At 35.3% G+C, this 11167-nt stretch overlaps 2 protein-coding genes across 2 annotated transcripts; both read left to right on the plus strand.

Moving 5' to 3' along the window:
- The first annotated feature begins 3133 nt into the window (after positions 1-3133).
- On the plus strand, positions 3134-3964 carry LOC124822635 (3'-5' exonuclease-like). Its single transcript, XM_047294662.2, has one exon. The coding sequence runs from the start codon at positions 3162-3164 to the stop codon at positions 3792-3794; it is 633 nt and encodes a 210-aa protein (XP_047150618.1). The 5' UTR covers positions 3134-3161; the 3' UTR covers positions 3795-3964.
- A 1607-nt stretch (positions 3965-5571) lies between these two features.
- LOC148197518 (uncharacterized) lies at positions 5572-7606 on the plus strand. Its single transcript, XM_088114855.1, has 3 exons — positions 5572-6030; positions 6201-6350; positions 6989-7606. The coding sequence occupies exons 1-3, from the start codon at positions 5572-5574 to the stop codon at positions 7604-7606; spliced, it is 1227 nt and encodes a 408-aa protein (XP_087970981.1).
- Positions 7607-11167: the final 3561 nt, after the last annotated feature.

Consider the following 11167-nt stretch of genomic DNA (forward strand, 5'->3'; position numbering starts at 1 on the left):
ATTATTATCACCAAAAACACAATCAACCAACCTCAGCAAGATTGAAACAACCATAGAGGAAACAGTGGTGGAGGCAGCAGCGACGGAGCCAGCAGTGGCGGAGGTAGCAGCGGCGGAGGTTACAACGGAGAGAAAAGAGTGGACTCGTTGGAGGCACCGCAGGCAGCAACGGCGGGGCACCAGTGGCACGACGGGGAAGGGAGGAGGCATGACGGCGAAGGGAGGAGGCGTGAAGGTGAAGGGAGGAGGTGCGCCCAAGAACGAAAACCAGCAGCGACGGGCGTGAGCACTAGCTAGAAGGAGGCAGGCGAGACCACCGACAGCACAGGGGGCGGCGCGACGAGACAAGGAGTGGCACCGGTGGACGCAACCGCAGAGAGAGCACAACGAAGACGAACAAACGCAGAGCTATGAGAGAGCATGCACGAGAGGAAGAAGAAGCTGCTGAGACGCAAATGGAACGTGTGCAGGTTAAGTTTAGAAAATTAATGGAGCTACTACCTTGGTTACTCAACAACCCGAAGTCATAGCACAATATGGAACTAGTTAAAAGCAAAACGTGAGGTGTAAAGTGTGCATCAAGGACCTCGGTTCCTCAACGAACCGATGCCTTAGGCCTGACGTAGCAGAGTTGTCAGTTCTTCAGGCGAAAAGCCTAGCTTGCAGAGGACTTGCAGGGGATAAACCTGACATGCACATGCATCGGTTGCCTTACAAACCGAGGCAATAGAGCTTTTCAAAAAGTTGTCAAACAGAAAGGTCTGATTTGTAGTGTTTAGAGCTGAGGTATAGGACTCGGCTCTTCTGGTAACTGATGCAGTATCTTCATTCTACTTCGTTTAAAAAGTAACCGAGGTATATATGTGTTTACGTTTCAATTTTTGCGTAACCGAAGCGTATATGGCGCGTTAGAAACCACTTTTTTTACTAGTGGATGCAACTTCAGACGACTGCAACTTAGACTCTTTACGCACAACTCTTGCAATAGTTCCTAAAGGCAATGTCAAGAAACTAAAAAGAACATCCACAAAGTCCTTCCCTGCCTCGGCAAAGATAACTTTGCTTTCTTCTTTGAGTACCATAAGCTTCAAAAGGTAATACATTCCTCACTTCCAACAACAGCCATTGTACAGGAAAAAAAAAAGTATCTAAACTTTTTGTTGTAAAATGCTTAAGTATCTCTCTTTTGTTTTCACAGAAGAGGCTTTTTAGGCATTTTAAGTATTTATATTGGAAACGTAAATATGTTACCATTTACGAAGCGTTCATCGCCTTTTCCCTAACTAATATTGAAAATATGTTACCATTTACGAATTGACAATGTATAATGAAAAGGTTCCATTAAAAGAGAGTTTTTTCCAAAGGGAATAAGGAGAGTTTCATAAAGTTATAAAAAGGAGCATAAAAAATCTGTTTAATCGATTGGAACGGATTAGTATATTAAATTTTTCTTAATGGAGATGCGTATGTAAAATTTAATTTCAATTTAATCGATTAAAATTCCATATTTTGTTTAATGAAATTTTGACTTTATTGTAAATTATATTTATTTAAACTCCATCTTAAAAAAGTTTAAATTTCGGTAAAATGGCAATTTAAACTTATAAAATAGAGTAAACTTCCACGAAATACCTGTAAAGAAAAGAAATTACCTTCATACTCATGTACCTTAGATTTTATGAATACATATAAAAAATAAAATATTTTGTATAAGTGAATTTGGAAAGAAGTAAACAGCAATGCAAATTAAAATGTTTGCGATAAGTTTCATTAGATTTGATTAGTTAGTGCAAAGATTTATAGAAATAATAGTAGACCTACATACAACCAACGGTCAAGAAAAAATTATGTAAGAATGTGAAAAATAACAAGTCTCAATCAAGGAAATATTAAAAACTTGAATAATTGATAAAGAAAATAAGGAGAAAAAGACACAAGTATCGTCGTTCTATTAGTTATCTCCTAATATGAGTTTCTATTTTGTCACTTCGAAAATATGTAAACCAAATTTCTATTTATAGACCTATTTTTATAGTTATTTTTGTTATTACATAGTACTTAAAATGCGTTTGCGAAGATCTTATTCGATTCCATATAATTAGGACTTAACAATTTTAATTGAAATAAGAGTCTCACTCTTCTTGATGAATTTATCTTCCTATCTCTCGTTACACTTAATTTATTAAAATTTAGTTGACTGATATTTTTCTTTTAAAACTACAATTTGTCTTCAATGAATTAAACATATAATCTTGATAATTCTTAAATGGACTTGAATTAGTTAATTTTTCTTTTTTGCATAAACTCGATGTATTTCTCTCCTATTTTTCCTTTTTTTTAGTTTTATTTTAATAAAGTTTTCATGTAATAGCTTATTTGAAAATTCTACCGCCAACTTCTTTTTGTTCTCGATTTTTATTCAGTATTGATAATATAAAAGAGAGAATATTATTTTACTTCAAAGAAATATAATACCTCTTGTTTATGTGTAATATTCTAATAATTGATTTTCTCAAGAAAACTATGAATTTCTGCTAATATTTTCCTAGTTTCAATTGATACAATTTTTATTCATCAATATTAAGAAACTAGAGAATTTTCACAAAGTAAATAGAATTGAACTATCAAAAGCAGTTATTTTCGGAATTTTATTATAACTTACGTAACTCTCAACTATTTGCATGTTCTTCGCAACTATTCAAAATTATATTATAAAATCTACAAATTTAGTAAGTTTTATTTTGCTTTTAATTATATTTTAAAGTTAAAAAATATAAAAATTATCCGTCCTAAAGGTAAGTATACATTCTTCAACTACTTTATTCTTTCATCAAATTTATAATTTAATATGTTCTTTCAAATTTCGTGTATGTATATATATATATATATATATATATATATATATATATATATATATATTGTAGATTATATATATAAATAAAAAAAATTATATGTATATATATAATATAATATAAAAATAAAATAGAATGACTATATTTAAAAGTTATAAATTAGTATAAATATTAATTTTGAGCTCATTAAAATAAGATATCATAATATACACAATAGCTTATGTTTCTCTCTCTCTCTCTCTATATATAGATATATAGTCTAACATTTGGTCATCACAACACAACAGTGGTGGAATAGAACAACGAGGCATGGGAAACCACGACCGAAACCGCATACCGCCGTTGAATATCTCACACCGCAACCTCTACAACGTCACCTTCCACTCCGACACCATCCTCACCCTCCTCACCTCCAACCCCTCCGAAGTCCACTCCTGGATCTCTGATATCCTCCGCCGGCACTACCGTCGAAGCACTCTCTTGGTGGGCCTCGACATCGAGTGGCGCCCCAACTTCCGCCGCGACATGAACAACCCAGTCGCCACCCTCCAACTCTGCGTGGACCGTCGCTGCCTTGTCTTTCAAATACTTCACGCTCCCTTCGTTCCTCTTTCCCTCGTTTCCTTCCTCGGCGACGCCAACCACACCTTTGTGGGTGTTGGGATCCAAGGCGACGTGCAGAAGCTTCTAGAAGATTGCTCTCTCCGCGTAGCCAACTTCCTCGAACTTGGCTCCCTCGCCGTGGAGAAGCTCGGTGACCCTGCGTTGAACACCGCTGGGCTGAAGACACTGGGCCTGAGGGTGTTGGGCCTGGAGGTTGATAAGCCCAAGGAGATCAGTAGGAGTAGGTGGGACAATGGGTGGCTCAGTGATGAACAGGTGCAGTATGCTGCTATTGATGCTTTTGTCTCTTTTGAGATTGGACGACGTTTGAGTTCTTAGGGTTTTATTTTTCGTTCCCAGTATTTTGTTTGGAATTATATTTAAACAAACTTTCTTAATTGCAAAAACCAAAATTCCACATAAGTAGCAGATGTTTATATTTATAATAAAGTAAGTGTAGAAATGAAAGATTTATATTTATTTGATATATATTTATAAGAATAAAATGATTATAAAAAAAAATATTTTTTTTGTTCTCGTTCTACATAAGGATACTTAATTCTTGTTCATAATCCTCCAAAATAAGCTAACATAACATTTCTAAGTAACCACCCGCATTCATTCAAAACATTTATTTTTGATACGTCTTTTGTAGACTTCCATGCATTAAAACTCCAGGACGGTCAAGTAACTTCATTTTTTGAATATGCAAATTAAAGCCAAAAGGTAGTAAAGTAGTTAATACTCCCTTCGTCTTCCTGTTCGTCCAAACGCTAATATTCATGTTATTGAAAAAGCACCATGGACTGTGCATGGCCTCTTTCTAGTTCCAATATACGCTCTTCCTTCCTGTAAATTAAATTCTCAGGCTACCAATGTAAATTTGATATATATATATTTTTAAAATTTTAATTTATTATTTTAAATTGTATACTATTTCTAAAAAACATATCTATAATAAAAAATATAGATATATGCAATCAACAATTTACCATTTTTTAAGAAGGGGTCGAAAAGTTGGGTTAGTCAGCATATATCCTTATAAGGAAGTCAACACACATGCTGATAAGAAAAAGGGGAGTGGACATACTATAGGAAAGATAGCAGGAATACTAATTAAAAGAAAAATTTTTGAATGTTAAGTTGTAGCGTGAAAACAAGGAATAAGTAAATATGAGCTAGTGTGTCTTTAATCAATTTATGGGGAAAATGGAACGGTTGTATGCAAAATCATTTCAACGTTTCTTACAAAGATATTAAGTGAATTTTATCAAAGGGCTTGACATAAGACAAAGTATAGTTGAAGAAGAAAGAACGTTACATAAGAGTGTTTAATGCTTAAAGTGGATTTTTAACTTTCATGCGATAAGATTTTATCCTTTTGAAAGCCAACAAAGAAGCTATTGGATGATCAATCTCAGATCTCAAAGGTATAAGTCCAACTTATTGTATGCACAGGATCTTTATGGAAGATGGCTATAGGCCGAGTGCTCAACCACATAGAAGGCTAAATCCTGTCATGAAGGAGGTGGTTAGAAAAGAAGTATTGAAGCTCTTGGAAGCTGGCATTATTTATCCAATCTCTGACAGTGAATGGGTAAGTCCAACACAGGTAGTTCCAAAGAAAGGTGGGATGACAATAATTTATAATGAGAAGAATGAACTTATTCCTACTCAGACTGTTACTGGATAGCGAATGTGCATTGATTATAGGAAGTTGAATAAAGCCACTAGGAAGGATCATTTTCCTCTTCCTTTCATGGACCAGATGCTGGAGAGATTGGCAGGTCAGTGTTTTTATTGTTTTCTGGATGGATACTCTGGATACAACCAAATTGTGGTAGATCCAAAAGACCAAGAGAAGATGGCATTCACATGTCCTTTTGGTGTCTTTGCCTACAGAAAGATGCCATTTGGGTTATGTAATGCTCCAGCCACATTTCAAAGGTGTATACAGGCAATTTTTGCAGATCTCATAGAGAAGTGTATTGAAGTTTTCATGGATGATTTTTCAGTGTTTGGAGATTCTTTCTAGAGGTGTTTGGCTAATCTGGATATTGTCCTCAAGAGATGTGTTCAAACGAATCTTGTGCTTAACTAGGAGAAATTTCATTTCATGGTAACGGAAGGAATTGTGTTGGGACACAAGATTTCTGCAAAGGGGATTGAAATGGATAAAGCCAAAGTAGAGGTCATTTTAAAACTTCCTCCACCAACAAATGTGAAGGGAATAAGATGTTTTTTAGGCCATGTTGGGTTTTATAGAAGATTCATTAAAGACTTCTCTAAAATTGCTAAGCTATTGAGTAATTTGCTTATTAAAGATGCACCCTTTGTGATAGATGAAGAATGTTTGAAAGCCTTTGACATCTTGAAAAGCAAATTGGTGTCGGCTCTAGTGATTGTAGCTCCAGATTGGAATCAGAATTTTGAACTAATGTGTGATGCTAGTGATTATGCAATAGGAGTCGTGCTTGGTCAGAGAAAAGAGAACGTGTTTCACACAATCTATTACTCCAGCAAAGTTTTGAATGATGCTCAGTTGAATTATGCTACTACTGAAAAGGAGTTCCTAGTATAATGTATGCTTTGGAGAAATTTAGACCTTATCTCATCGGGTCTAAGGTGATTATCTACACAGATCATGCAACTATAAAATATTTGTTGACAAAGCCAGATTCTAAGCCATGTCTGATTAGATGGGTACTTCTATTGCAAGAATTTGATGTTGAAATCTGTGACAAGAATTTGATTCCTGATCATTTAACTCGGTTGGTTAACATTGAGGTTACTAGCAAGGAAGCAGAAATCTGGGAATCTTTTTCAGATGAAACACTCATGTACATTCAAAAGAGGCAGAGGTTTGCTGATATGGCCAATTTTAAAGCTGCAGAAGTAATTCCAAAAGATCTTAATTGGCAACAAAGAAAGAAATTTTTGCATGATGCCAAGCAGTTTATCTGGGATGATCCTTATTTGTTCAAAATTGGAGCAGATAATCTTTTGAGGCGGTGTGTGACCAATGAAGAAGCAGAAGGAATTCTTTGGCACTGTCATGACTTACCTTATGGAGGACATTTCAATGGAGAAAGAATAGCAGCAAAAGTTCTCCAGTCAGGTTTTTATTGGCCTACTTTATTTAAAGATGCTCATAATCCTGCCAGGAATTGTGACAGGTGTCAAAGAATTGGGACTATTTCAAGAGGTCATGAGATGCCATTACAAGGCATTTTAGAGGTTGAAGTCTTTGATTGCTAGGGTATTATTTTGTAGGACCATTTCCACCATCTTTCAACAATGAATACATACTGATGGCAGTGAAGTATGTGAGTAAATGGCTGGAAGCATTGGCGTGTCCCAAAAATGATGCCAACACTATGATTAAATTTCTAAAGAGGTAGATCTTCTCACGCTTTGGAACTCTAAGAGTACTTATTAGTGATGGAGGATCTCATTTTTGTAATTATCAGCTAGCAAAAGTACTCAAACATTATGGTCTGAGACATAAGGTAGCTGCACCTTATCATCCATAGACCAATGGGCAAGTTGAGGTGTATAATAGAGAGATCAAGAGGATCTTAGAGAAAACAGTTGATGCATCACGAAAGGACTGGTTACAAAAACTGGATGATGCTCTCTGGGCATACAAGACTGCAATGAATAGATCTATGGGTTTATCACCTTATCAGCTAGTCTATGGGAAAGCATATCATTTTCCAGTAGAGATGGAACATAAAGCTTTGTGGGCTCTTAAATTTTTGAATTTTGATCCTTCTAAAACTCAAAACAAGCGCAGAAGGCAGATGCTGGAGCTTGAAGAGATGTGGTTGCATGCATATGATTCATCCAGGAGCTACAAAGAAAAGGTAAAATTCTATCATGATAGGAAGTTCATAAAAAAAGTCTTTAATCCAGGGCAGCAGCTGCTATTGTTCAATTCAAGATTGAAGCTTTTTCTTGGAAAGTTGAAGTCAAAATGGTCAAGACCATTCATAGTGAAAAGTGTGCGTCCACATGGAGCAATTGAATTGGTTGATCCATCTGCTAGTGATCAACAGAGAAGCTGGGTGGTGAATGGTCAACGTCTCAAGCTTTATCTGGAAGGAGAAGTAGAGCGGTTGTCCATAGTGATGAAGTTGGTTGATCCTTGAACTTTATTGGGTCAAGCTAGTGACGTTAAAAGAGCGCTTGCTGGGAGGCAACCCAATGATTTAAGAACTTTTATTTTTGGTTTGGTGATGTAATTATGAACTTTTGGTATTTTTGTTTTAGTTATAAACTTGTTACAGGGTTTACATCTACTGAAGGATTTTAGGTGGAAGAGTATCTACTGAAGGATACTATGTTTGTCTACTCCTACTGATGGGTGTTGGTAAGAAAATATTTGCACTTATTGATGGGTGCTGGAGGATTTTAGGTCAGGCTCGTGACGTTAAACAAGCGCTTATTGGGAGGCAACCCAGTGTTCTAAACTTTGTTGAACTTATTTGCTTATGTTTTTAGAATAGGGTTGTGATGTACTCAGTTTGAAACTTTATCTGCTATGATGGTTTGCTTGTGATTTATGCATGATGAGTATTGCTTGATGATGCTTGGACATTAATTGATGTTGAGATTGTGCACATTATATGCTGATATACAAGTGGTGGTTCACGAGCTATGTCAATAAATGCTTGATGTTGTGATTGTGATTATGATGCTAAGCAGGATGTGTATGTGGAATGTTGAATGAGCCTATATGTAAGGTTTTGAACTCCAGAGTTTTTGTGAATGAATGCTATTACATTGAGAGCATGAATGAATTTGCCCAGGTTTCTATGATTGAATCACTTGCTTGTATGTGTCATATGATCAAGGCCATCTATTGTTACCATTTATTAGCCAAATGATTTTAGCCCAATAAAACAGAGCACAATGTGTTCTATCCTTTGAACCCTTAGCTTTGAACATGATAGAAAACCCTTTTTGAAAAGCTTTACCTTGAGTTGAGTTGAAGATATCTTGTGGTATTGATAAATGTTGAAGTTTGGGGTTGTTGGGTGGTTTAAAAAAGGGGAATATGAAAAGCATTGAGTTAGGCACATGAAAAGAAAAATGAAAAGGAAAGAAAAGAAAGAAAGAGAAAGGCTCAATGCAAAAGAAAGCTGGGAAGAAGGAAGAATGGTTGTGCTTAGATGATTCACTTAACTGAAGGATTTTGTGATCTAGAAAACCCAATTTTCTTGTTAGTCCAGCCACATTATAAGCCATAGAAAAGTCCTTGTGATGATACTTGCTTGTGAATATGTTTGATTGTGGTTAAATGAAAGGCAAAGTTAATTCATGTGACATTATGATAGTAGAGTGAAAGAGTGACCTCTTATACACTTGTGTGTTTGAGTGAAACACTTATCTGGTGAGGAAAGATTCCATGATGAGCACATGTTTACATCTATGCTTAGTTGATTGATCATTTATGAGAATATCATTTGTTGGATATTATGTGATTATGTGAACACTAAAACATGTGTGCATCTTGACTGAATTCTTTGTATTGAGCTGATTTGAGTAATTACTTGTCTTGAAAGAAGGAGTTTTGAATGTAGTGAACCATTGAATGGATTGGTGGAAGATTGAGTTACATTTTGTTTGCTTGAGGACAAACACAATTCTAAGTTTGGGGTTGTGATAACAGTTGAAAAACTTTTATTTTTAGACTTAATTTTGACCTTAAAGAAAATCTTTATGACTTGGAAACTAGCTTGTAATCATGCTTTTGCTTATATTTTGGAAATAAGAGAGTTGAATGGGTTTTATGCTTGGTTTTCCTTGTTTTTGCAGGTTTTAAGATGAATTGAATGGAAGAAGTGAAGTAGCCAGAAGTTGGACTCAGAAAAGGAAGAAAAAGTGCATAAAAGAAAAGCCGCAAGTACCGCTCAACGCCACTTTTACCACTGAGCAACACTCTGAAGTCCCACAGTCACCGCTGAGGGGCAAAACTGCAGCTGAACGTCAAATAGAAGAATCGCACTAACTGCTGAGCGGTAATTACCACTGAGCGCCATTTTAATGGGCCTTGGGCCACTTTTTCTGTAATCTTTAGGAAGGTATATAAGGTTTTAGTCGAACTAGGGTTAGTATCTTTTGGTAGAACGAAGAAAAATCACACTTTCTTCACCCGTTAGAGGAGGATTTTGGATGCTCAAGCTCCACTCTTCAAATTCTAGGGTTCTATCTTTCATTCTTTCATTATTTTTCATCTAGTTTCACCATGATTATGGTGAACTAAACCTTCATTGTTGTTGGGGAATCAATGTAATCCTTTGAAACTCTCATGTATTGAATTTGTTCTTTAATCCATATGCTTTCTTTCATTAATTGTTAGGGTTTTTCTTCTATACGCTATGTATTCTTTGTTTAACTCATTCAATTGCATGATCATTGATTTTATTTGTTTGGACACATATAGATAAATCTAGAGATGAAGAAATTCTCCCAAAAGTAATATTGCCTAGACATAGGGATAGGAGGATTGGTTGCCTTTAAGCTTCTGTGTGAATGTAATGCATGAATAATTGCTAGGGAGACAAGACATTGTAAAATAGTGATTAGGAGTAGTTTTTCTTCACCGAGACATCGAGTTTAAGGTAAATTAGAAAGTGACATTAACATTAATGAAGAAGATGAATTCTTGAATACATGAGAGTGAATAGAATGAATTGAAAACCCCAACAACATCATCATTCCATAATTTACATCAATCACTTTTGCTTCTTTTGATCCAATTGATCAATACATGCATTCATATTTACCTTTTAGTATTTCCATTTAAATCTACAAGAATTCATTCACAAGTCTAATTTAGTCAACAAATCACATAACTATTTAGGCCGTGAGTCCTTTGGGAAACGATAATTGGTCTTACCATTTTATTATTACTTAATACGATTCGGTTACACTTGTCGAGGGTTATCAACCACTAAAAGATAGAAAAGATACACTAAAAATATAAAAAGATATAAACAAAAAGATAAAAAGATAAAAAAATCAAGTCAAAGCTAATCAATAATCACACAAATAGAATAGTTAAACCACGACTCTCCGGCAACGGTGCCAAAAACTTGTTAACACTTCGACAAGTGTACCGAATCGTATCAAGTAATAATAAATGGTAAGACCAAGTATCGTTTCCCAAAGGACTCACGGCCTAAACAGTTATGTGATTTCTTGATTAAATTAGACTTGTAAATAAAATCATTGTGGTTGAATTGCGAAAAATAAACATGAATGCAAGTTTTGATCAATTGGATTGAAAGATGCAAAAGTAATTGATGTAAAGTATGGAATAATTATGTTGTTGGGGTTTCCGACTTATCCTATCCACTCTCATGTATTTATGAATTCATCTTTCTTCATTAATGTTAATTCCACTTTCTAATTTACCTTAAACCCGATGTCTCGGTGAAGAAAGCCTAATCTTAATCACTAGTTCACAATGTCTTGTCTCCCTAACAATTAATCATGCATTACTTTCACACAGAAGCTTAAAGGCAACCGATCCTCCTATTCCTATGTCTAGGTAATATTGCTTCAGGGAGAATTTCCCCAAGTTCTAGATTTTCTCATATGTGTCCATAGTGGCAAAACTAATAATCATGCAATTGAATGAGTTAAACAAAGCATGCATAGAGTATAGAGGAAAAACCCTAACAATTAATGAAGTAAAGCATATA

Source organism: Vigna umbellata, chromosome 5 (assembly GCF_029865625.1).
Source record: "Vigna umbellata cultivar VRB3 chromosome 5, Vumbellata_1.0, whole genome shotgun sequence".
Classification (NCBI taxonomy): Eukaryota; Viridiplantae; Streptophyta; class Magnoliopsida; order Fabales; family Fabaceae; genus Vigna; species Vigna umbellata.

Excerpts from the sequence above, each read along its gene's own strand:
- LOC124822635 (XM_047294662.2), top strand. The coding sequence starts at position 3,162 with ATGGGAAACCACGACCGAAACCGCATACCGCCGTTGAATATCTCACAC.
- LOC148197518 (XM_088114855.1), top strand. The coding sequence starts at position 5,572 with ATGGTAACGGAAGGAATTGTGTTGGGACACAAGATTTCTGCAAAGGGG. Across the intron at positions 6,031-6,200 it reads CTACTGAAAAGGAGTTCCTA|AATTTGATTCCTGATCATTT; the intron begins GTATAATGTATG and ends ATCTGTGACAAG. Across the intron at positions 6,351-6,988 it reads CCAATTTTAAAGCTGCAGAA|ACCAATGGGCAAGTTGAGGT; the intron begins GTAATTCCAAAA and ends TATCATCCATAG.